This window comes from Populus trichocarpa, chromosome 15 (genome assembly GCF_000002775.5).
Source record: "Populus trichocarpa isolate Nisqually-1 chromosome 15, P.trichocarpa_v4.1, whole genome shotgun sequence".
Lineage (NCBI taxonomy): Eukaryota > Viridiplantae > Streptophyta > Magnoliopsida > Malpighiales > Salicaceae > Populus > Populus trichocarpa.
Window position 1 is genome coordinate 11196625 of NC_037299.2, and position 24793 is coordinate 11221417.

Genomic DNA, 24793 nt, shown 5'->3' on the forward strand with positions numbered 1-24793 from the left:
TGATCAGAGACCTACAAAATTATTATTTATTAATACATATATTATATGTTATTAATTATCAGCTGGGTTTCTACAAGCCCTTCCAACATTTTTGCTGTAAAAGAATAATTCAACACGCTTTCTCAAATAAAAAAATTTAATAAAATTTAAATTTATAATCATTTTAATTAATAAACTCTGATATTATATCAAATAACTAATTCAATACTAAGTTATCGTGAGTTTAAACCTTTTTCTTCTGAAAAAAATTATGCCCCTTCCATAATTAATTCAGTTCATCTTGTAATGAATATTTATAAGCAATATAATTGGCATCTCTTTTTATAATTCCTATGGTGATTATTTGTGTTAAGCTATTTAGGATTTGGAAGTAATTGAATTATCATTCAGACACCCCTACAATAGAAAGAGAATCCATAATTCTCAGTACTTTTCTGGGTGAGGACCTGTCATGAGAAGAGATAAGATTGTTTAACCATATAGTAGGTGACCTAGTGATAAAAGTTTGGGATCAAGAAATTTGCTCCCCCTATGGTCTCAGGTTTGAGCCATGTGGTTGTTAATATGATGGCCACTAGAGCCTTACATGGTCGTTAACTTCAAGGCCTGTAAAATTAGTCGAGGTACACGCAAGCTGGCCTGGACATCCACGTTAAAAAAGAGAGAGAGAGAGAGAGAGAGAGAGATAATATTGCTTGGAGATATCTATAGACATAAGATAGCATAGCATTTGGCTTCTGTTCTGTTTCATTTCAATGTTCAAGATTTAATCAGCATTGAGGCATAAAAGGTCTAAATTAATCATGGATAAAGTTTATTACAGATTAAGAAAATATATACGAGGAATGGTGATTATGAAAATAATATGAGCTAGCTGACATACTGCTTTTCAAGAAGACTTCCACAGAAGGCCAAGTCGAAACACTCCTCTGGAGGATCCCCAATGCAATCAAAGACCGCGTCGGCATTTAAGAAGTCCTCGTCAGCTGTGTAACTGCAATCAAAATGTTAAGATTTTCCAAAACATTAGTTCGATGTATTAACAAACGTAGGATTACAGTAACATGTCAACCCACGAGATCGAATTATCAGTTGTTGGTTATAGATGTGCGGAAGAAGAAAGAACTATGTTCTCAAACCCAAAGTTGACAAGGCTGCAAGAAGTTGGGTAGGTTTTTCTGAAAAAGAATAAGAAAAGAAAACATAAATGAACATAATGCGCCGGAAGGATATATTTTACAGCTAACATCCTAGGAGCCTTTTCCTGATCCTATAGTTTCGGACTTATATATAGAAGGCTATTTCTATTAGGATACAATCACATGTTTACGGGGATTCTAGGATATATTTTACAGCTAACATCAGAGATATAATAGGACTCAAATACTGGAATTCCAACTTGGAGATAATTGCTCATACTTATCAACAGCATGCATTGCCGCTCTGAGGTTGCTAAGAGTGAGTGATCAGGTTAACATATTGTGTTAGAGATGGATGAATACAAATGCTGCATATTGTATCCCAATCCAAGTACTTATTGACTTGAAGACAGCATGTAGTTGAAGCATAGTCTACTTTTATTGTGACTATTGATAATTATGTAAGAACTGGGGACGTGGAGAAGAAAACATGCATGGGATGGTGATATGACTTAAGAGCTGGAATGTAGCAGTAAGAATCTCAAGAGCTTCTAAGTGGAGACTCTAGACCACACTCATGGATGGCTTAAAAGATCTTCTCTTAGCTCTACAAGGAGATCAGATATAGTTACAAGGAAATCATTCAAGCATGAAAAAAGCGTCAGCTAATTGCTCAATTGAACTAAGGTTAGGTGATGTCCTCTAGCATCCAAAATCACAACGCATGGGAAAAGGCAACAAGAAAGAAGCTTTTGTATCTTTAAATAAGTACCGGACTGTTACCTTGTAAAAATCTCAGGGGAAGTAAAAAGTTCAAGAATTCTGCTTACACGGAAGGAAAGGAACTTACCCGCTCTTTGTTACTATACACTTCATTCCAGCAGCTTTGGCAGCTGCAAGACCTATTGCACTGTCCTCCACCACTACACAGCTGCAGGATGAAAATCAAAGCATATTCTTAACAAATTAGAACTTTTTAACTTGCTTAATGGATGCAAAATGTAGGAAACTAGCATATGGCAAGAACATGCATAAATTCCTCTGTCCATTTAAGAATTAGAGCATGTACCAGAGAAGCCTTGAAAAGGAATTATGAAGTTGATTTTATCAAATAATTGATTGTAGCTTACAAGAACTGATCCATCCCAAAGTCACTGAGTATATAACTATATATCTTGAGAGAAACCTGACTTTTTGTCTATGTTGACATGAAACATATTCTGTGGTACCTTGAAGGATCAACACCCAGAGTGTTGGCTGCTAATGTATAAATGGCCTGTTAGGAAGAATAAATGACATTATAGCAAGCATCAGCGCATCAGACCCAGAGTTTTCACAAGCAGAAAAAATTTAGACAAAATCAAATTAGTAATAATAGAGGTGAGATTTCAATAATTGCAACTTCACAACAACAGTTGCATTTCTACACTGACTGAAAGACTTTATATAAATAGGGGCCATAAAGATGAATTTGTAGCTTCAATTGCATAATACCAAAATCCATGGTATCACTACTAAACCAAGGGATATATAAAGTGTACCGGGTCAGGCTTTTTGCGTGGAACAACATCTCCTGCAAATATCTTGATCTTTTCTGCTCGTTCAGCCCCCAGCAGAAACGAAACTATCGCAGAGACCTGAAATAAGGATTTTTAGTTTGGCGACCAAAATTTGCAATGCATCCTTGAATTAGTACCGTGTAATTTGCCAATAAAGTTATATAAGCAAAGTAATTAGATTTAACACTTCATCCAAATCGTGAAGTTCAAACACAAGAAATTTTACGAGAATGAAAAAGCTAACAGAGATGAATCCTCTTGCACTAACACACATTATGCAAGAGTTATGTTTCTTAAAGAAATGAAACTCAGACCTATGATACTTAAAAGTTTGGATGGCAGAAATGCAGATTTAATATCCACTGCAAAACCTGGGTCACATGGAACTAATCATACGAGCAATACAACTGTAAGAACCTGATTGTGCATACCGCCTTTTCATTAGAAGTGCTGCAGACAGCAACTTTTACTCCTTTTCCGAGAGCCTGATCAATCAGCCTGTAAAATTTGGCAGTACAACCGTTGGATTTTTTATAATATTATTAAATTAGATATTGAAGTGGAATGCTAAAAGTAAAAAGTTCTTGCATGATTATAATTCTCGGTTTGTATTTGTAACCCTAACCCCAACACATCCAAGGAGAATTCAAACAGATATGTCAAACGTATTAAAGCATTTGTTCTGCTAGAAACTATTGTTGTGACATTATCAAAAAAGAATAAGAAAAATGATAATTTTGCAAGCTAGGACTTAACTCGTGTTAAGTTTGAAATACAAGAAAAACATGCATAGCCAGTCAAACATAGGCATAAAGTACTAAAAGTGAACAGATTTGCGAGAGGAAGGCACTAACTTTGCAACGCCTGGTCGAAGAGGTAACAATTTCTTCTCAATAAGGGCCATGAACAGCTCTGTCTTTCGCTTATGAAGTGAAGCTATAAATTCCTTTCTCTCTACTTCACTCTTGGGAGCTTTTTCCGGCCACCTAGTCTTGTTAAAGTAGGCTGTCATCCTACAAATACAAGAGTCGAGTAATAACCAATTCAACTAGGGATATTTCAAACACAAGGAATGCTGCAAATTATACCTAGAGCTTTTACCTATGCAAGAAGTAAAGTTATTGAAATTTTATAGGCCAAAACATAACTTGAAAAAGGCCATGAAATTACAAAGGGGAAACATTACCTCTCTTTTCCACCTCCTATTTTGAGCAACTCGCCATACAAATCCACATCCCAGGTTACTCCCAGTTCTCTCTGTGCAATAAATTAAACATCCAATTAACTCATCAAGACATCTATAGTTAACGTCTCTTCCAAAACCAAACAAAAATGAAGCTAATTTATGTCTTCCTCCCACGGCATTAACACCTCATAAGAAACCAAAAGGTTACCATCAAGACTGCACTTTCATATTTATCCTAGTTTATCACCAATTATAAAGAGAAAAATAGAGAATAAAACAAGGATGTTATAAGCTTTATGTTCTCTATTCTATTTATTTTCCAGGAATTATAGCACTCAACTAAATGAATTGCTAAGAGCAAACTCAAGGGTGATCAAAATATCATCTAAGCAATTACAAACCAACAGTTCAGAAAAAATCCTCACCAAAAACAAATCCCAGTTGGCAGAACTTAAAAAAAATCTCCAATTTACAACTAGTCCAACACCAGTGAATGATCAGACTAATCAAGCCCATAAAATACAGAACAACTAATCAAAGTTACACAAGAGAAAGAGAATGGAGAGTACTTCATTGAAAGTATCATTGAAAGAAATCCTGTGGCCATCTTTCTCAGTATCAACAAGCACGCCATCACAATCAAAGAGAAGAGCTGATGGAAGAACAGAAGATGAAGCTAAGCAAGTGGTCCCGTTCGAAGTGCTACTCTTTTCCACCACTCTTGTTCTTGTTGTTTTGTTATAGACACGTATTCTTGTGCCCAGTAGCGAAGAAGATAAAGTCCTTTCATGGGATCTGAAGCTGCAAATGGAGGAAGTCTTAGTTTGGGTTATTGAGGAAGAAGCAGTGGCAGTAGTAGAAGACAATGTAGCTAAGGAAAGAGAGATGGTAGTTGTTGATGATGATGCCATGTGTCTCTCTTTCTTTGCGAAATAGCATGTTTCTTTGGTGTCTTTTTAACGGTTTTTCGGTACCAGACTTATCCACCATAGCGCCACAAATTGTTTTTGGGATAGAAGGGCTGGGCTTGGGTTAGTTTAGGCTCAAATTTAGGAGCACAAGCCCTGCTAAACTCATAGTTATAATAAGAAATGGCCTACCTCGATAGGTCAACTAGGTGACAGCGGACTTAAAGGCCTATTCCAGGTTGGATTAGTGAAAAAACAAGTGTTTGTGGATATAATTGCGTTGAATTTAGATTTATAAATGTATTCAATTTAATTTTTGATAGTTAATAAATTATAAATTTTATTTTTTTAATTTTTTTTATCTAAACATGACCAAGTTAGATATATTGAATTAGAATAAACAACTTTATGGATATTATAGGTACTTTTAGGTTAGGTTTATATTTCTAATTTTTATAGATACGAATTTAGAGGCAGGCCTATAACATGAACTATAAGTTTCATAGCATTCTTAATATTAGGTTTAATTTTCATACATTGCATTACCATCAAATTCTATTTACCTCCCCCTCCTCTCCAATCAAAAAACAAGTTTTTTTATTATTATATTAAAGCAATTTAATAGGAACTTCACTAACAAGAACTGGAGTTGAAATGTTTCTAAATAAAAAAATAAAAAAAATATTCAATCCATAGACTATCAAATATAAAGACAAAACGAAGATAGGATATACGAGTTAAATCCGGTTGATCAGATTTCAAGAATCTCAACCCGTTACCCAACCTGTGATATGAACTTTTTAGGTCTTTTGATATACTATCACTTGTAATATCCACATTATCCGACTTTGACAAGTTAGATTAGGTCAGATAATGCAAATATTATAAACGGGTCAGTTTTTAAACACTCCTAGAAAAAAACCTAGTTTTTTTACCAAAACAACATCGTTTGAAGATTTTTTTTCTAAAAAAAACTTTTAAATAACATCATTTATTTAAAAAAACAAAACTTGGATTGACTCTGGTCAATCTACTTAATCCATAACTCGGGTCTTGGATTTGGTCAGCCCTCAAGTCAAGTTTTATAAATATGTCTCAACCTAATTGTTTCTTCTATTCTTTTTATTATTATTATTTCTCCATCTATTTCTGTGTATAATGATCATTTATGACATCACTAATTTACAGGTTACGTTATATTGTGGCTTTAATAAAAGAAAAATTGAATGTAAAAAAATAATATAAAGGTTATAGAGAATTATTTTCATTGTTCTTAAATCCGACTCAATATATTAACCTTAAAACCCCCTTCCCTGACTTTTTGTCTAGTCAAGGTTTAAAATTAAATTATGTGAGAGTTGCCTAAAAATATTTCAGTCAACTTGACGGGTTCAAATGCAACCAGAACGACCAGTAAAAAGGATGGTTTGGCTTTCAAAAAAAAATCAAGATAGTCTTTTTTTAAAAAAAAATTAAGATGTCAATATATTGGATCAACCCGAATTTCGTAACTTAACCTGTCAAATTTATTATCCGGGTGATGGACTCTATTGGATTTAAAAACTTTTTTAAATATTTTTTACTCAATTATATGATAATAGAGATAAACACTTGTAAAATCGAGTATAACTAAATATCGAGATATTTGTTTGAAATTGTGATAACTTTTTAAAAAGTAAATTAAAATAATTTATATAAAAAAAAATTAAAATTAAACTAATATTAAATAATAAAATTGAGGGGAAAATGATGGGGGGGGGAAGAAAGGCAAAAAAAATAAAAAAATGACACTTAACAATATAGAGGGTGTGAGTTGGCAACTCAAATCTTTTTAGAAGTGTTAGGTAATAGCAAGTCTTTCAAATTAATAGATATATAGATATAAAATAAAATAAATTTATCTTAAATACTCTTGGTCAATAATAATATATTATTTATTGTATTAATATATTTATAAAAATAGTTTATTGATATGTTAATGTATAAAGTGGCACAAGAGTATATTCATTGTTATGAATATTGTGATGTTACTTATTAGTATTGTTAGCATTCAAAAATCGTATTTAGTTTTAAAATAAATCACTTAAAATTTAATTATATAAAAACTCATCCTTAAGGAAATTTTATATAAAGTAAGCCAAAATTAATAATACCATAGTTAGAAAAAGAACTATGCAACAAACAAACAAAAAAGGAGAAGATCAGCAAAAAGGTTTATACGCGCCAGATAGGGGTCGAACCTATGACTTTCTGCTTAGGAAACAGACGCTCTATCCACTGAGCTACAGGCGCTTCTTGATACCCTAGTGGTTACAATAATATATGTTCTCTTATTAATGTTTACTTATTTATAATCATAATCATAATCATAATTATTTTGATAAAGCAGGTTCAAATCTAAAGCTATCGGTGTGTTTTTGTGCGTGTACCATATTCTTCATGTACCGTTTTAAAAATGTGTGGCTTCTTTCAATTGCTAGACAAGGACCGTGTAGTATATATGCTTCAATTTAAAAAATAAAAACTATATATACTTGCTAGTACAAATAAATTTATTCGTCTCCACATGCCCACAAAAGTTGATAGGGTGGGAGGACCGTATCTTTTTAGCTTTTTATGAATACTATAGGGATTTTATATAAAAATAAATAAATCAGTGGGGGCTATGGTACCCAAGCTAGCTAATTATAAGCATGGACATTAGCGGACACCAAGAACAGAACATATGATCATCAGACAAAGCTTTTTTCCGGATAAGATCTGGTAATAAATATTGCATCTTTCTCCGTATTTAATTTACGGCTAGATATATATGTGTGAACTACAAAATAGAGAGGGAGATATATAGTTAAATACGGCATAAAATCTAATTACAAGGCAAAATCTTGTTAGAACTCAACCTCTTCATACCAGAAAGAAGGACAATTCTTTTCAATCACAGTTTACATGTTTGAATCTAAAACAACCACAAGAAATCCGAAGTGTACGTACGTATGTACATACATACATACATACATACATACATACATACATATATATATATATATATATATATGATCATATATTATTTTTTTATGTCATAGCTAGTAATTAACTAATAATAACTATGGCAAAATATTTCTTGCTTCTTCTCGTTTTAATTCTTGGTGAAGCTACTTCAACTCAATCTCGAAGCTTACGAAGCTGTAATCAAGTTTACAATGTGATTGATTATGGAGCTGTTGGAGACGGGGATACTGATGATACCCAGGTTCTTTTATTTATTTATTTTGTTTTAATTGCTAATATTTGCTGCCTAGTTTTAATTTCTTTTCTATGTGCAACTTGACAATAATGTCTTCTGGCTACCTAGTTTTATTTATTTTATTTTTTTCATGTTCGTATTTTTGGGTCTTAGTTATTTGTTGAAAATTCTGGTCCTGGCTAAATATTTATGAAACAATCGGTTCTTAATTAAACATTAATTAATCAAAGGTTAACTAATTGATTACTCATGTCGAGCAAACTATAGGTTCTTTACGTACAATTAATCAAATAATTATTCTCGTCTAAGAAAAATTGCTTCTCTTTCTTTCTGTCCGTGACGAATATCAAATAGTTCTAACCTAATTGAATGGGAGTATATCTAAAATTTAAATAATAATACTAATAATCCTTATCTAAACAGGTAGTGTGAGTAAAGTAATTAAGAAGCAATAATAACTTGGTAAAAAAAATCTATCAGAAGTGAATATTATTATTCTTGTAACGTGGCATGTACTGAGGAAAACTCTTAATTCATCAATAATAATAATATTTTGGTATTCCATAAATATGATTTGCTCTCTCAGGCCTTCAAGGATGCATGGAAGGATGTGTGCAAGTCTTCATCATGCTCAGTACCGATCATACAAGTTCCTAGTGGCAAATCATTCTTGCTCCAGCCCTTGACCTTCAATGGCGAATGCAAACCCGATCAGATTATTTTCCAAGTAATTAATTAAACACTCAATATATTATATATATACATTACCCCTTTATAATTATATAAACTTGATAGATAATTACTTTCTAAATGCGAATTCACTATCTTAATTGTAGATTGATGGAACGATGAAGGCACCGAGTGATCCCAGTGACTGGAAATGCCAAGAACACAGATATTGTAAGCAATGGATTACCTTTGATGAGGTTGATAACCTTACGATTCGTGGATCCGGTACCATGGATGGTCAAGGATCAACATGGTGGGAACGTCATTCCTCTTGTAAAGATCACAAGCATAGAGATAGAAGAGTGAGTCTAATTAATTCGTTATATAAATATATATTTCTACTCTTAATTACTTCTTATATTGGCTCCCAAATTGTTAATTTTACTAATTAATCTTGCACTCTTGGCAGGTTTGCGGTAGAAAACCAACGGTAAGCAATCATCCTCATAATTAATGACCCAATTATAACCAGAGTTCGGCTGACCTAATATTTCTTTTCAACTTTGGATTAAGTTTTTTTCCCACCATCTATTTCTCTAATATCAGTTGATTGATTGAACAAATTTAGGGTTTAGTAATATCACACTCCCAGAATGTTCATCTCGAGGGCTTGACGTTCAAGGACAGTCCACAGATGCATATGGCTTTTGAGAGATCCGAGTGGGTGTATGCTTCTAACCTCACTATCCAAGCCCCTGGAGATAGCCCCAACACCGATGGAATTCATCTCCAGCATGCCAAAAATATCTTTATAGATTATAGTCGCATCATGACTGGTGAATTCATGCTTCTTGTGAATTAATTTCATTAATTTTTGCTGTATTTCCTAGTTATTTATTATTAGGTCCATTAATTTAAGAATTTAGGTGATGATTGTATCTCGATCGGGGACGGTTCATCCCAAATTAATATTACCCGTATTGCATGTGGTCCGGGTCACGGAATAAGGTATGGGAAAATAAATTTTTTAATTAATTATTACCCTATTATTTATTATAATCAAGTAATAATCACCTTATCGATTTAACTATTTGTTTTTTTATTTTTTTGAAGCATTGGGAGTCTAGGAATAGATGGAGAAAGTGAGACAGTAGAAGATGTCCATGTTAGCGACGTTGTATTTACAGAAACTACAAATGGGGCCAGGATAAAGACTTGGCAGGTAATTGGTTCTTAATTAATTTTAAGTGAGGATATGAATAATAATTATAATAATTTAATTTAATTTTTACATGTCATAATTGCCATTTTAATCCCTAATCTCACGTAAACAGGGTGGAAAAGGGTTTGCTAGAAACATTGTCTTCGAAAACATAAGGTCTGAGGGTGCAAGAAACCCTATAATTATCGACCAATATTATTGTGATCATAAACATTGCACAGATCATGTGAGTATATGTATATATATCCAACCATTTAATCTCTTTTCCGCATCTATCAAAGATTTTTTAAAAAAATTTATTTATTTATTGCAGAGTTCAGCAGTAGAGATTAGCAAGATTCGATTTGAAAATATATACGGGACATCCCACAGAAAACCCGCTGTGCATATTGCTTGCAGCAAGTCAGTGCCGTGCACTGATATCGTGCTCAGCAATGTTCATTTGGAGGCAGCAGACGACGGCGACGGCGACGACGGTGATGAGCCATCTACATATTGTGCGAATGTTCAAGGACATGCAATGGGCCGTGTCTTTCCACCACTCACCTGCCTGTCTTAAAATTAATCATCAAGCTCGTCTGCCATTGACGAACTAAGACGTGATGCTACATGCATATATATAGATCCTTTAAATTTGTTATGATTTATGGACATGGTGTCTATATATTTATCCTATTTCATTGGTAATCCTTATTGTTATTTTTATAATTAAAAGAAACTTGCTTCTTGTGAGAATTTATTTTTTTATTTTTAAATTAATTATTTCAGTGTTATTTTAATTATTAAAATTAAAAAGATATTTCACAGTATAAACATCTTTATAAATCTTATCAAGTTAATTCAAAAAATAAAAAAATAAAAAAGAATTATTTTCTTTTAAAGTAAAAACTTGCATCTTAATATATATATATATATATATATAAAGGAAATAATTAATTTTCTAAATATTTGGACCATTTTTATTTTTTTATAAACGGATCAGGCTTAATGCAGTAACCCACACCATCCTTCTTCTTCTTCTTCTTCTTTTGGTAACCCGGGGTGTCCGGGCCAGTTTACGTGTACCACAACTAATTTCCGGACCCACTGAATACCCTGCAAGCTCAATAAACAGGTAAGACACTGCAGGGATGACAAGCGTGCACGCTGAGGCTCGAACCTAAGAGGCAGAGGCAAGAAAACCTTGCCAAGACCGCTGAGCCATAAGCCTCTATGCAACCCACAACATCCTTATATTTACTTGTGGGGGAGGCTATCGCCTATCAGCAATTGAATGCCTTCAATTATCAATAATTTAATATTCTCAGCGCCATTATTACTATTATTCCTCTTATATTTTGGTTTACAAGAGGCTTCGACTCAAGGAATGATGAAACGGGCATGAGACTTGGATAGTTTTCTCCCCTCTAATTACAAAGGAAGGATTTGAACTTGAAATAAAAAAATAAATTAAGAGGTGATTGGTTGAGCTACAAATTCTTTAAGATTTGCAACGTGATAAAAGTCCCACCGCATAATAATTTTGCAACGACAGAAAATGTATCTCAGTGATTAATTATAAGCCAGGTTAAATTTTGAAAACTTCTAGTCGGATTTTAAGCACGACGTCTACATAGATTGATATATTAATACATTATAAGAAAATAATATATCTTGTGGGGGGGTTTTTTAGAGACTCAAGATTTGAGTGATAACATAAGGAGCATAGTTTTAAAACCCGGCCCGACCTGACGAGTCGACCCGAGACCCGGATGATCCAGGGCTGAAATCAAGTCGGGTTGAAGAAAAAACAGGGGAAGAAAAAATCCGGTGTGACCCGGCGATCCGGTCAAAAACCCGGTTGCAACCCGTTGACTTTTGTTTTTTTACTAAAACGACATCGTTTTAATTTTTTTTAAAAATTGACCCGGTCAAAACCCAGAACCCGGACTTTGGATCGGGTCGGGTCTAAAAACTATGATAAGGAGTATACCATCTTGTTAACTAGGTTTAACCTCCAATTAAATATCCAAATTTACATGTTTTAATTTTTAATTATTGAGAAGTTTAGAATAGGAAATATGTTGGTACTATTTAATTACTTGCTAGGGCAATAAGTTGTAATTAGTTTGCCCTCATCTAAAAAAATAAGAAAGAAAATCATCTCATTTGTCACCATGTAGTCGAACCATTTATTATGGTGGAAAAAAAAAACAATTGACAAATTGATATTCTGTTTTCAAAATATTACCTGGCTTTATAAAATTATATGAAAAGAGGTGAAGATACCCTTGTAGTTTTTTACCCCTTTCATTTATAATTAGTATAAATTTAGTGTTAAGTGTTGAGGGATGCTTGAGAGTGCGGTAATTATTGTTTTTTAAAGTGTTTTTTATTTGAAAATACATCAAAATAATATTATTATTTTTATTTTAAAAAATTTATTTTTAAAATCAGCATATTAAAATAATTCAAAAATATAAAAAATAATTTTAATTAAATTTTAATAATAATAAAAAACAAGTTTAACCGTTTAGCCAAACACACTTGCTTGGAGAGGGGTAAAGAGATTTTGAGAGAGGGAAAGTTTTGAGTTTCGGGTCCTTCCCTTCCTCTTTTTTTTTTTTTTTTTGAATATAACACTCTTTTTTTTCAAGTTCATTTTGTACTACAACTATATATTATTTAATTTTTTTAACTATATTTATATAAAAAAATTGATTTTATATTTTTTTTTATCCACTATTATCTATAATATTAACATTTGAAAATAATAAAATTCCAACAAAGTTTATCAAAATTATTAAATTAGATCCTTTTTTTGTATTAATATCTTACATTGATTTTTACTTATTTAGAGAAAGCTATTAACATAATTTGTATTATTTCATTTTTAAAATAGTACTAATTTATAAAAACAATATTTATTAAAATAAAGGTTCATAAAAGTTTTTATTTATACTTATATTATTTATAAATTATATTCACAATACATGTAATTAAAAATAAATCTTTCGAATAATAAGATTCGTGCCAATACCAACCCTAAATAAAAATAATTCACATAATATAGATATGCTGGTAAATGAATTGGTATAATTTTTTTAGTATTATTATTTTCAAGAGATCTAATTATAAAATTCAGATACAGATATGCAACAGAAACATATACACAAACTACTATCTATTTTATATCTATACCTTTTTTTTATATTTCAATGTAATATAAATTTATTTATATGTTTTAACAATAAACATACTAATTCAATAATAAATTGTCAATATTTATTTTAAAAACCTAAAATTTAATTTAATAAATGATAAAAATATTTTAATTATAAATAATCTAAAATAATCAATTAAATATTATAAAAAAAACTATTATTTAATCGTTGAATAATACAGTCCAGAGCCACCAAAACCGAAGTTATTAAAAAAGCAAAAAGCTCTTAGCAGTTTCAAAGCCCAAACCCAAACGAGCAAACAAAAGGCCAAGCTCAGTCCACCTGCCTAAAACCCCACAAATAATCTCCTCCATCACTTACAAGCAAAAACCCTAGCAAGCTGAAATAGAAAACACGGTTCTCGCTCGCCTCTTCCTATTTTCTCTTCGCATACAAGAAGAAATCTGAAAATCAGTGATGTTGAAGGTTAAAACCCCAAAGTACGGAAGAGTCAAGCGAGAGCTTGAAAAACGAGAACCAAAACTTGTAAGCTCTCGGAAACCAGCCAGCCAGCCATCCAATCTATCATTCATGTTTCTCTTTGGTTTCTATCAAGAAGGATAATTTTTTCTTAATGGTTTTTTCCTTTTTTGTGTTTAATGCAGGTTGAGTTGGCGAAGAAGACACTGATACTACAAGGAACAAAAACAAGCAATGTTTTGAATACTGTATTGAGTGAAATATATCATCTCAAGAGAGATAACGCAATTCGATATACGCGTAAGAATGACAGTATAAGGCCTTTTGAGTCCGGTGGCGAAACTTCTTTGGAGTTCTTTTCTTTGAAAACCGATTGCAGTATCTTTGTGGTGAGTTTGGTGCCAAAGCGTTGTTCAATTAGAAATATGTATTGTATTTTGTGGTTTTACTTCATTTTGCTTTAATTGTATTGAATTGGATATCGAGTTCTTTTCTATGAAAACCGATTGCAGTGTCTTTGTGGTGAGTTTGGTGCCAAAGCTTTGATCAATTCGAAATATGTATTGTATTTTGTGGTTTTACTTCATTTTTTTTAATTGTATTGAATTGGATATCGAGTTCTTTTCTATGAAAACCGATTGCAGTATCTTTGTGGTGAGTTTGGTGCCAAAGCTTTGTTCAATTAGAAATATGTATTGTATTTTGTGGTTTTACTTCATTTTTTTGTTTTAATTGTATTGAATTGGATATCAATCTTGTTTTTATGCATGCATTGCTCGAAGATGAGTACTGTAGTAATTTGATGTGGAAATTGGCATATGAGTGTGGTAGGTTATGCAAGGACGGATATTTGGACGTTTTCTCTGTTTTCAATATGATTAGGATATTGAGGAATAGGAATGGTGCTGTTTTTTTTCTGACATTGATGCTTAGTTTCGAAGGCAGTGAGGCAATTTGAGGTGATTTCAGAATGCTGCTAAAGTGTTGAAATGATTTTCTTTACATAAGATAGTAAGTTTTTTAAGATAGGTGAAACGTTTTTTATTGTCTTTAAAAGTGGCTCTAGTTTTTTTAAGATACTTGCTGGTTTTTATTATTTTGTTTCTTCCTTTGCTATTTGCTGAATGTATGCCTTTTATTGGGTTCATGAATTTGTGATACTGTGCGTTATATATTCTATGCAAATTACTCGACAAGATCTTCTATAGCAACATAGCTATGTGTATTTTCTGTTGTTGGAATTGCTTTGTTGTTCAATTTCCACCTATTTTTACATGTAACTCTCCACTGTCGCATATTTTCCCTGCTTGTTTTTTTATCTGAGTGAGTAATGGAATTTGCTCATTGTTGATTTTAGAAATGAACTGCTGCTTTCTTTGCATCATATTTTTTATTTCCTTGGAAAATGTGATATTGCCACATCTACTTAAATATGTCTCTTGGAATGTATTTTGCAGTATGGTTCCACCTCAAAGAAACGTCCTGACAATCTTGTCATAGGGCGAACATATGACCACCACATATATGATCTTATAGAAGTTGGGGTTGAAAATTTTAAACGAATGGATTCCTTCACTTATGATAAGAAACTAGCTCCACAAGCAGGATCAAAACCTTTCATTGTTTTTAGTGGAGAAGCATTTGAGAGTGTAGATGAGTTGAAACATCTGAAGGAAGTTTTGCTTGAGCTTTTAAGGGGAGAGGTTTGTTTCTTCTACCTTTGCTCCTTCCTTTCTCAATTTTAAAAGATAACTAAATAAGCTTTGACCCAATTCATGCAGGTTGTGGATAATTTGAATCTTGCTGGGCTGGGCCGTGTTTATGTATGTACAGCTATATCTTCAAATCGGGTGTTCCTCACTCACTGTGCAATGCGGCTAAAAAAGTCTGGCACAATAGTCCCAAGGATAGAACTGGTAGAAATCGGCCCTTCCATGGATTTTGTAGTTCGTCGTCATCGTCTTCCTAATGAAAGCTTAAGGAAAGAAGCCATGAAAACTGCTAAAGATAAGCTTCATAAGAAGGTTAGCTAGCTAAATACTTCCCCCTTTTCATCTGAGAATGAAATGGCATTTCGTTAATGTTGCCAGTTTTCTGCTTGCAGATTAAAAATGTTAGTAAAGATGCTCTACAAGGGAAGCTTGGAAAGATTTATGTACCTGATCAAAAGGTAATTAAACATTTATTCATTGCGAGGATTGTTTGGGGGTGAATCTGATCTCGTGCTAGATGTGGCCTTATTTGCCCATGGCCAGCAGCCATGTTTAGTTTTAAATTGAGTCTCTTTATTGTAACCTCTCTTTTTTTAAGTTTTGTGATGTGGATGATTTTGTTTCTTTAGGTTGGAGAGATGCCGCTACCTAACAAAGCTAAAGGAGTGAAGAGAGAGCGCCGTGAAGCTAAAGTGAAGAACTCAAATAATGAGCGCGCATCAAAAAAGCAGAAAGAAGATTCTTAGATAAATACTTTGACTCCCAGGCTGCTGCTGTATTTAACTTTATGTTACGTGAAGAGAGTGTCGCCAAGATGGAAGAACTAAAATATTGAACCTGAGTTTCTTAGATAATTATTTCGACTCCAAGCTGCTGCATTTAACTTTATGTTTTTTTCTTTAATGTTTTTTCTTTGTTGTTGGGGAAGCAGAGGGTAACTGCATTCTGATCTAGTAGAAATCAAATGCGGCAGATAGAAGGAGCAAATATATTCTCTCTTACTATTTCCAATATAGACTTGTATGCTTATGAGATTTTGGGTATTTTCCGCAGCAAATTATATTGCTTTCAGTTGCAGATGTCAAAATTATACTATTAGCAAGTTCAATTTTTTCTGTGAAATAACCCGAAGAGGTTCAATTTTTATACATTCTAATAGCAATTGGAACGTCAGAAAAGGTTTTCAAGGAAAAAAGAAGAAGCTTTTAGTTGCTCTAGACTTAATTGGGTAAATTGGGCCAGGCATGTAAAGCGTTTGCAGTGAAGAAGCTTATCACCAGTAGTCACGACAAATATTACAAATTTCTCTGTCAATCTCTGTTTTTGTTTTTACAGCTTCATTTGTACCTAATCATCCTATTCCATGGAGCTCATATTTGCATGTAGGAATGCTACTGCAGTTTGTGAGAATAAATTCCACCGAAGTAGTTCACAGGCTTTGTTCCTGGAGGTTCATAGTCAATTGACAAGTTCGTATCTCAGTCGACATGTATCTTGGCAGATTTTCCTGATAACGTCATGGCTAAACTTTTGCAAGTGCAGGCACAAAAGCAGATAAGAGATTGGCAGCAGTATTGGTAGCATTTGTTGCTGCCGGGAGAAAAGCTAGAACTGTGGTATCTGTCCTCTTGTCATGTCTGGGGTCTCGGTTGGAGCTGTTGTAATTCCATGCTGTTGTCTAACCATATTGGCTTCCCTGCCTTCATTTTGATCCCATAATTGTCATCCAACCAAGAAATTGGAGATCAGATTTAATGAAAGAAAATCAGAAAGTCGGTGAGTCATAAAATACCAACATGTTCATACATGTCTTTCATGGTATCTAAATGTAAACTTGTATAATTCTCTGGACAAACTTTGCTAGTGAAGTTTACGAATATAAAGACCAGTAAATGTAGACCAAGTTTGTCATCCAACATTTTCAGGTGTTTAACATTTTCCTACACAACAATCTGTCGGTGAACAACTGGTAGCCGAGGAGGGGCTAACGGCAAGAGTCATTCTGACAAGTTTATTTACTTGTATTTTTTCGAAGGCTAATGGAAACAGAAAGCTTATAAATATCTGCAGCAGTGCACTAGCCAATCCACACAAGGGTCCTCCTCCAAGTCATATTGGCCCCTTAATTTTGAGCAATAGCAACAGGAGTAGAAGCATGCAAAAGCAGCAAAACACATCAGCAACGCATATACTGCTCCGCTCATGAAAAATGCTGCAATTCCACCCAGTAAACATGCAGTTTAAGCCATGAAAGAAATTTTTAAAAAAAGAAAGAAAATCTTTATTAGAGAATTAAAATCAGCTGATCGATTAGCCTGGCTTACTTGTGGATCCTCTATTCACTATTTAAGCAATCTGTCCAAATGTGATTCAAGGACAAAGGCAAGTGATCACACCTAAGAAATTAAAGTGCTAGCTAGTAACTAAAGAAAAGGCTACAATTAAGTAACGATACTTGATAGTTTTAGCTAGAAAACTGGAGAATCTAGTTAAGTTTTAAACATGCTCACAATTTTCAGGATTATCAGAGCAAAGGCAAAGACCAGTGGACCACTTCCCTGCTACAACACGAACGTGCCTCATGGCCATATGTGGAGCATAAGGGTGTATAGGATTTTGGGGTTTGGAACTCCTGAAACAAGAATTGGACCTTGATGGACATCAGCTGAGTATCTTGACTGGTCATGTAACGGAGGATGCATCTTGTAATAAAATCAACTGTCTATTTTTTTTTCAATCCTACAACTAGAAATAAAAATCAAAACCCCTTCCTGTTCTAGTTCCAGGAAACTCTATGCAATGTTCTCTGCCCTCATTTCCTTTTAGTTTATCTAGTTTCTGAGTGATTCTTCAAGCAGTTGTTTTATCTTGAGTCCAATTTCCTGGACTATTTCTCCTCCTTTGAAAGTTTCTTCGAAGATTACAAGTCCTGGATTTTAACTTGTCATTGACCAAGACTAGTCAGAATTCAGTATCATATTATTCTTGCTTCATAGCTGATAATTAACACATAATTATATATTACATGTTACAGTAGGATAACAAAACACGAGGCTGGCCATTCATTACCATGAAACGTTACTGATTGTTGATGTAGTGCCTCTTAAGAGGGAGCACAGTACTATCATTAGTACCCTTTACATAACAAGAGGGATTAGGATTTGAGTTCTAGATTAAACAACACATCATTAATCATAAAAAAAAAAAACTGGCATCGTCATCCTGCTCCTCAATGCAACCATGCAAGCCCAAGACAAATGAAAGTGAATTGTTGTTCACTGGTTATAGTCTACTCTTTCTTTCCTTGTTCTTTGTTTTCTTCAACTTTGTCTGTCTTCTACTGTTCCACAATCAGATTTTAGCTGAGAAAGATTTCCAGTATAGGCTTAATAATCAATATAGTCCAGATTTTAGCACTGTGAGGCCCATTTCTTAAAATGAAGTTGCAAGGCCTACACACTTCTCCAGGGCCCATTATCTCTCTAACCTGGATAGTCCTCTCTTTTTTTTGGGATATTTATTTATTTACTATACGCGTGTGTGAATGGGGTTTTTGGTTTCCTGTGAGAGTGTACTTTGAGTTTTGAGCCTGTAACAATGAAGCGATTTTTCAAGCCAATAGAGAAAGATGGTTCTGCAAAGAAACCAACACTGTCCACCAACCAAGAAGACAATGAAAAGAAAGAGGCTTCAGAATCAGAGGAGACCAACAACAATGGCAATACCATGAAGAAAGAGCCATTAAAGTTCATTACTTGGAATGCTAATAGCTTGCTACTTCGAGTCAAGAACAACTGGCCTGGGTTTTCAAAGTTTGTCTCTGACATTGATCCTGATGTCATTGTCATACAGGTGAAAAACGCAAGCAAAGTCTCCATCTTTTGATGTCATCTGTCTCCGTTTTTATACGGGAACTTAATTAAATTTGGTTAATGGGTGTAAAGGTGAAGTGGGTTTTTGATGATTGATTATACTAGATTATAATGCCTAGCATTGTGATCTTTTAGTTCCCTATTGTCTAAAGTTGGAATCTTTTAGCTGAAATTTTACCCTTTGTAGTATTTGGTTTGATGGATTTTGCATGTTTTTGAGTTTGATGTTGATTTGGTTGGTATCCAAGGAAATTCAAGGGAATTGTGTGTGTGCATGCGAGTGCTTGAGGGTAGAGACATTCAAGTTTTTAGTTGTTTAAGAGGGGTTTTAACTTATATAATTAACTGAAAAACACGGTTAAGTCCCTGGTAAGACCGTTGATACGAAAAAAACTAAGGGAAATGTTTTTTTTTTTCCTTCTTTTTATGTATTGAGTTAATGAGAAGGAGGAGCCTTACATTTTCTGATTTATTTAGTGATCTTCTTCCCTACCGAGTCCTTCACATTTGAGTGGATCGTAGTTTAAATCTCATTTATGGCACGTCAATTTGGTTCAGACACATGCTAAACCTAAGTTGAATAAACTTTTGATAAGTATGGGATGATAAGCTATGCAACTGAACATTATTGGTAGGAAGTAAGGATGCCCGCTGCTGGCTCAAAAGGTGCACCTAAAAACTCTGGAGAGATCAAAGATGACACAAACTCTTCTCGTGAGGAAAAGAAGGTAACGTTTGTTTATATTACAATAATAAGACAATTTTGTGTAAATAATTTTTTCTACATTAATTTCTGTTCTTTTTCTTTTTTGGTTTCAACGGTAAGGCTATTCTCAGGTCACCATGAATTTCTTTAGCTTGGTGCTTCATAGAGTTGCTTTAGGTGTTATAATGGGCTCATCATACTATGATGTGGGGTACTCATGCCAAAGAGATGAATCCTTTATTGAGCATCATCTTGTGCCGGTTCAATATTCCTAGAACCTCATAGTTTTTTTCTTCTCATACTTTTTCGGCTTTCGGTGATATGGAACATGTCTTGCCTTATCAACCCATGCAAGTTCTGAAGTTTTCAAGGTTTGATGAATGCTTGATTGTGTTTTAACTTGCCCATATGAAATTGGCCTGCTACTTCAGAAATTACCAATCTCTCATTAAGATGTCTTGGTTATATATTAATCGGTGAAGCGCTACTAAATTTGATGGAGTCAACTAAAGTTAATGCAGATTCTGTGATGAACAATTTGCATGTTTTCTGATCTAGAAATTGTAACTCATTGGTTAGTATTGTTACTATTGGCCTTTCTATAAACAATGATTTCATGTAATTCTACTGCAAGGGATGTGTATAAGACTCAAATTTCTAATGTTTAACACAACCTATAATTAGTTTTTTGTCGAATCATGCAGATATTAATGCGTGCTCTTTCCAGTTCACCATTCGGAAATTATAATGTTTGGTGGTCCCTTGCGGATTCAAAGTATGCTGGGACTGCATTGTTAGTAAAGAAGTGTTTTCAACCAGTAAAGGTCTCTTTTGCTCTTGACCAAACAGGTAGCTCGTTTTGAATCTCTCATTGGATCTTTCACTATCATAAATTAGACCTAACTGCTTTGTTTCATTAAGAATATTTCTATCCAATGCCTACCTTTAAACACTGTCATGTGTGTGCGCTCGCGCTCACAACATAACCCATGATTGTATGCTTTTTCCAATTTATAACATTTCAACTTTTCAGGACAAAATACATGCTTATGTCCACTATAATTGGAGAATGCTTTTTTTTTTTCCTATAAATTTTAATTTTAGGTTTTTTCTTTACACTAATTTGCATTTGCACACCTATTCCTTAGGTCATTCCTTCTTTCCCCTTTTCCTTTTGCATATAAAGTGACAATCTCTTAAACACTCTATCTTTGTTGTTTAGCTTCAAAGCATGAACCAGATGGAAGGGTTATTTTAGCTGAATTCAAGACATTCCGTTTACTAAATACATATGCACCAAATAATGGTTGGAAAGAGGAAGAGAAATCATTTCAGAGGAGAAGGAAATGGGATAAAAGAATGCTAGAGGTTGTTGTGCAGTTATCAGATAAGCCTCTTATATGGTGTGGTGATCTGAATGTTAGGTTGGCATTTTTTTAAATTTGTTTCGTCTTTCCTTCTTTTGCAGTGGATGGGAGGTTGTTATTGCCCCACTTTCAATTGTTTGTCTTCATTTTTCATTTGCATTTCTGTGTTTTGACTACTTAGCTCAAGGATCCAGCTGCTAATAATCTATGTGGTTGGTTTTAAACGCTATAATTGATCTTGATAGATGTACTGACCTGAATATTGTTGTGTGACTTAAGGATGTCACTGCTGCACCGGTAACCTTTGCATCTTTCTTTCTAGAATGGCACATGCTAGTACAGGATCACCTTCATTCACAATTTGGAGTATAAAGAAACGCATACCTGTGAAAATATAAAAATAAACATTAAATATAAAACTTTATGATAAAGAAAATATAATAGTAGTCCATATCTTGTCTAAATTCATAGAACTCTTTGAATAATATCTAATAGCTGTATTGCATAAGACAGATGTGGGACAAGTTTGGGGAAAGCTGTAGATGTTTGTTTCTAGGTTAGATTTATATAATTTTGTGAGTTTAGAGGCTTCTAAATTGAAAATAGATCTGAAAGTACATAAAGTACACTACTTGTCTTACACCACTAGATTTAAGGCATCACTCAGTTGAAAAACCCAGGCATCGTGCCTAGGGGTAAGAAATCAGTCCTTAAAGAAAACATCGCACTTTCAAGAGACATAAACCAACCGGTTGCCCTTTTATTCATAACTTCCTGCTGAAATTGAAAGACTGCGATCATGTTTATAAGTTTGAAATATTCCTAATCATAATTAGACTTGAACTGCTAAACAAGAAACATAATTTTCTTACTTTGACTAGGAAAGAGAAACCTAAATGAGAATTCTAAGTCTTTGAAATTAGATTATAGTTGATATTTCATAAATATCTAGAAAAGATTCCTCTTTGGAGGAAATTTGCCCTTTTCTTTATGAGGACAAACAAGCCTGTTATTGATTTTTCAAGAAAATATTCATGCAATTATTCCTGCTTCTTGAAATGCATTCAATGCTTATTCATGAGGCTTTCCTTCAATCTTTATTTTCAATATGCAGCCATGAAGAGATAGATGTGAGTCATCCAGAATTTTTCAGTGCAGCAAAGGTCAATGGCTATGTTCCTCCAAATAAAGAGGTGCTAGCATTTTGTCTGGAAATAACTGTGGCCTGCTTTAGTTTCCCAGTAATATTTTGATACATGCACAATCTTGTAAACTTGCCTCTCAACACCGAAACTATTAGAAATGGTAGACAAGTTGATGAGCTGCTGAAATGGGAAGGAACATATTCATTCTTTGGGGTTCCAACTATTTAGTATACTTCTCTATCCCAACAGTCACTAACATAAATGCATTTGCTTGACTTTTTGATGTTGTAGGATTGCGGACAGCCTGGATTTACCTTGAGTGAGAGGAAGCGTTTTGGTGCTATACTGAAAGAGTGCGTGATTCCACTGAAAAATATATACCTTTGTGCTTTTAAAAAGCAATTAAGATGCTGAAACCATGTGCCATTTTTTGAGAAAGAGATTGAAGTTGCTTAAAAGTGATTAACAGCAACTTGTACTGACAATTCCTTTCCCTTCTCTCCCAAACAGTTAGATATAAAGTTGCAGTGTTTCATGTTTGATATTTTATTATCTCCACTTAATCTTTTTATCTCACTGAAACTGGGTTTATTGGTCATAGTTTCATTCTTGTTCTTTGAGTAGAATATTTCTTTTTCCAATTTTTCCTGCGTAATGTAGTTTTGTGCTTCATTGTGCTTTAGGGGAAAGCTGATAGATGCATACAGATTTCTGCACAAAGAGAGGGACATGGAGCGTGGCTTCTCATGGTCTGGAAACCCCATTGGAAAGTAAGAAACAAGTGTCATATAGTTCAGTAGCTCAGCATGCATAGGAAATATATGCTGTAAATAGCGCTTTTAAAATATGAGCCATCAATTACTGGATTATGAAAAACTGTACCTTTTTCATGCATTACAACGCTTATATTTTTGTGTTGTGGGGAATGATTTGTATTTCCTGATGGGCAGTTACCTTTTAGGTAGCGAGGAAAGTGGATGAGAATTAATTTTTCGTGTGGTGGAGAATGATTTGTATTTCCTGATGGGTGGTTTTCTTGTAGGTACCGAGGAAAAAGGATGAGAATTGATTTTTTCATTGTTTCTGAGAAACTCAAAGATAGGATCATTCAATGTGAGATGCATGGGCATGGAATTGAATTGGAAGGTGATATATCTTCACACCTTTTCCTTATGCTATGCAAGTACTGGAGACTAATAAATTGAGTTAGAAAATCCCTTACCATCGATTTAATTAGTTGAAAATAGAAACCGAAGGATTCCTGCTCTTCTTTTATTTGGCAAGACATTGAAACTTCACTGTACAACTACCCTCTCTATATCTATTAGCAAAGCCAAGTTTCATCACTGAACAGAAGGTAATGCTGCCCAGAGGTCTCTTTTACTCTTATCCTTGGTGATTGGTTTCTACAGTGAGATCTTAGGCTTGCGTAGTTTGATGATAGTGCATGCCTGGTCTTTATATTTGAAGTTGATAAATCATCTGCAAGAAATAAGACTTCAAATTGGACTCCATTCATATCGACATTTTTCATTTCCAAATAACACCTTCTAGCAAAGGCACTTCTTAAAAAAAACATTCATGATGCAGAAAAATGCATTTTAAATTAACAGCCTCTCTCTTCAACAGCAATAAAGGAACTGCAAGCATTCACACAAACTTCCAGTACATAAAATCATATAAATGCTTCACTGATCTTGGATTGTTGACAGGTTTCTATGGAAGCGACCACTGTCCAGTCTCTCTTGAGCTCTCTCCAGCCAGTCCTGATTCCAATGAGAGCTGACTTGCCATGGATAAAAACTTGTTATATATGTCCTTTTTTTCATGGTATTACTGTCATCTTTCAAACGAGACTCTAATATTAGATGTATTAATATTTTAGTGATTTCATTAACCCTCTGTTCTTCCCTCCCCCCATTAAAAAAAAAGAACTTGCATTGTCAGGTGTAAATCAATATTCGCACATCTGGAAGTCAAATGTTCTAATGGCAGGCATGACAAATGAGAATGGTTGGTTATTGCCTGCCTGGAAGTTCAAGGCCCCATTTTATTAGTAATTCTTTAACAAATTCTTTCTTGCTAGTTCTATTGTCACTCATGCAATCTTCTCTTTTCCTCCTCTAATCTAATGTAGTGCAAAAATACCTTGGATGGTGATTTATGGAGTATTTATATATGTTGAGATTCTCTTTGGTGGGTCCACTTTTATGGACCACTACGTTGTGGTGGAATCACATGATTATTGAATCTGCTACTGTATAATTCCACATTTCCCACATTAATAAATTACAGGGCATGCATTGCATGCAGCTAGCATTATACAATTTCTGCATTGGCCAATGCAGTACGGGCATACATGAATGAATAACATTAAAGAAAACATAAAATCATATGTTGTTTAATTTGCTGTGGTCTAGGTTTGACATGGCAGTGGCTAC

The 24793-nt window shown here is 33.8% G+C and overlaps 4 protein-coding genes and 1 non-coding gene across 7 annotated transcripts; 3 read left to right on the top strand and 2 right to left on the bottom strand.

The window, feature by feature from the left end:
- Positions 1-706: 706 nt before the first annotated feature.
- Positions 707-4830, bottom strand: LOC7463083 (CBBY-like protein). 2 transcript variants are annotated; one of them, XM_002322180.4, is made up of 8 exons: positions 4454-4828; positions 3885-3955; positions 3553-3711; positions 3130-3196; positions 2681-2776; positions 2369-2415; positions 1990-2070; positions 707-994 (listed from the first exon to the last, which is right to left on the bottom strand). In XM_002322180.4, the coding sequence occupies exons 1-8, from the start codon at positions 4793-4795 to the stop codon at positions 871-873; spliced, it is 987 nt and encodes a 328-aa protein (XP_002322216.1). In that variant the 5' UTR covers positions 4796-4828; the 3' UTR covers positions 707-870. The 2 variants fall into 2 exon arrangements, with proteins under 2 accessions (XP_002322216.1, XP_024441949.1); XM_024586181.2 differs by lacking the exon at positions 707-994 and adding an exon at positions 1047-1178 and having other exon boundaries at positions 4454-4830.
- A 2181-nt stretch (positions 4831-7011) lies between these two features.
- TRNAR-CCU (transfer RNA arginine (anticodon CCU)) lies at positions 7012-7084 on the bottom strand. The gene has a single exon. It is a non-coding gene; the product is annotated as a tRNA-Arg (tRNA).
- An 814-nt stretch (positions 7085-7898) lies between these two features.
- LOC7453819 (probable polygalacturonase At1g80170) lies at positions 7899-10486 on the top strand. Its single transcript, XM_024586129.1, has 9 exons — positions 7899-8042; positions 8623-8763; positions 8873-9067; positions 9175-9195; positions 9334-9541; positions 9632-9713; positions 9819-9927; positions 10040-10153; positions 10241-10486. The coding sequence occupies exons 1-9, from the start codon at positions 7899-7901 to the stop codon at positions 10484-10486; spliced, it is 1260 nt and encodes a 419-aa protein (XP_024441897.1).
- A 2935-nt stretch (positions 10487-13421) lies between these two features.
- Positions 13422-16349, top strand: LOC7463084 (ribosome production factor 2 homolog). The gene is made up of 6 exons (XM_002321627.4): positions 13422-13616; positions 13736-13939; positions 15008-15253; positions 15332-15574; positions 15655-15720; positions 15892-16349. Exons 1-6 carry the CDS (start codon positions 13548-13550, stop codon positions 16006-16008), a joined length of 945 nt encoding a protein of 314 aa, XP_002321663.1. The 5' UTR covers positions 13422-13547; the 3' UTR covers positions 16009-16349.
- Positions 16350-18788: 2439 nt separating this feature from the next.
- Positions 18789-24437, top strand: LOC7453820 (DNA-(apurinic or apyrimidinic site) endonuclease). 2 transcript variants are annotated; one of them, XM_024586213.2, is made up of 10 exons: positions 18789-19114; positions 19770-19862; positions 20545-20689; positions 21063-21264; positions 22322-22400; positions 22644-22705; positions 23036-23122; positions 23395-23498; positions 24065-24182; positions 24300-24437. In XM_024586213.2, the coding sequence occupies exons 1-9, from the start codon at positions 18860-18862 to the stop codon at positions 24136-24138; spliced, it is 1101 nt and encodes a 366-aa protein (XP_024441981.1). In that variant the 5' UTR covers positions 18789-18859; the 3' UTR covers positions 24139-24182; positions 24300-24437. The 2 variants fall into 2 exon arrangements, with proteins under 2 accessions (XP_024441981.1, XP_002321664.1); XM_002321628.3 differs by having other exon boundaries at positions 24065-24306.
- The last annotated feature ends 356 nt before the right edge of the window (positions 24438-24793 follow it).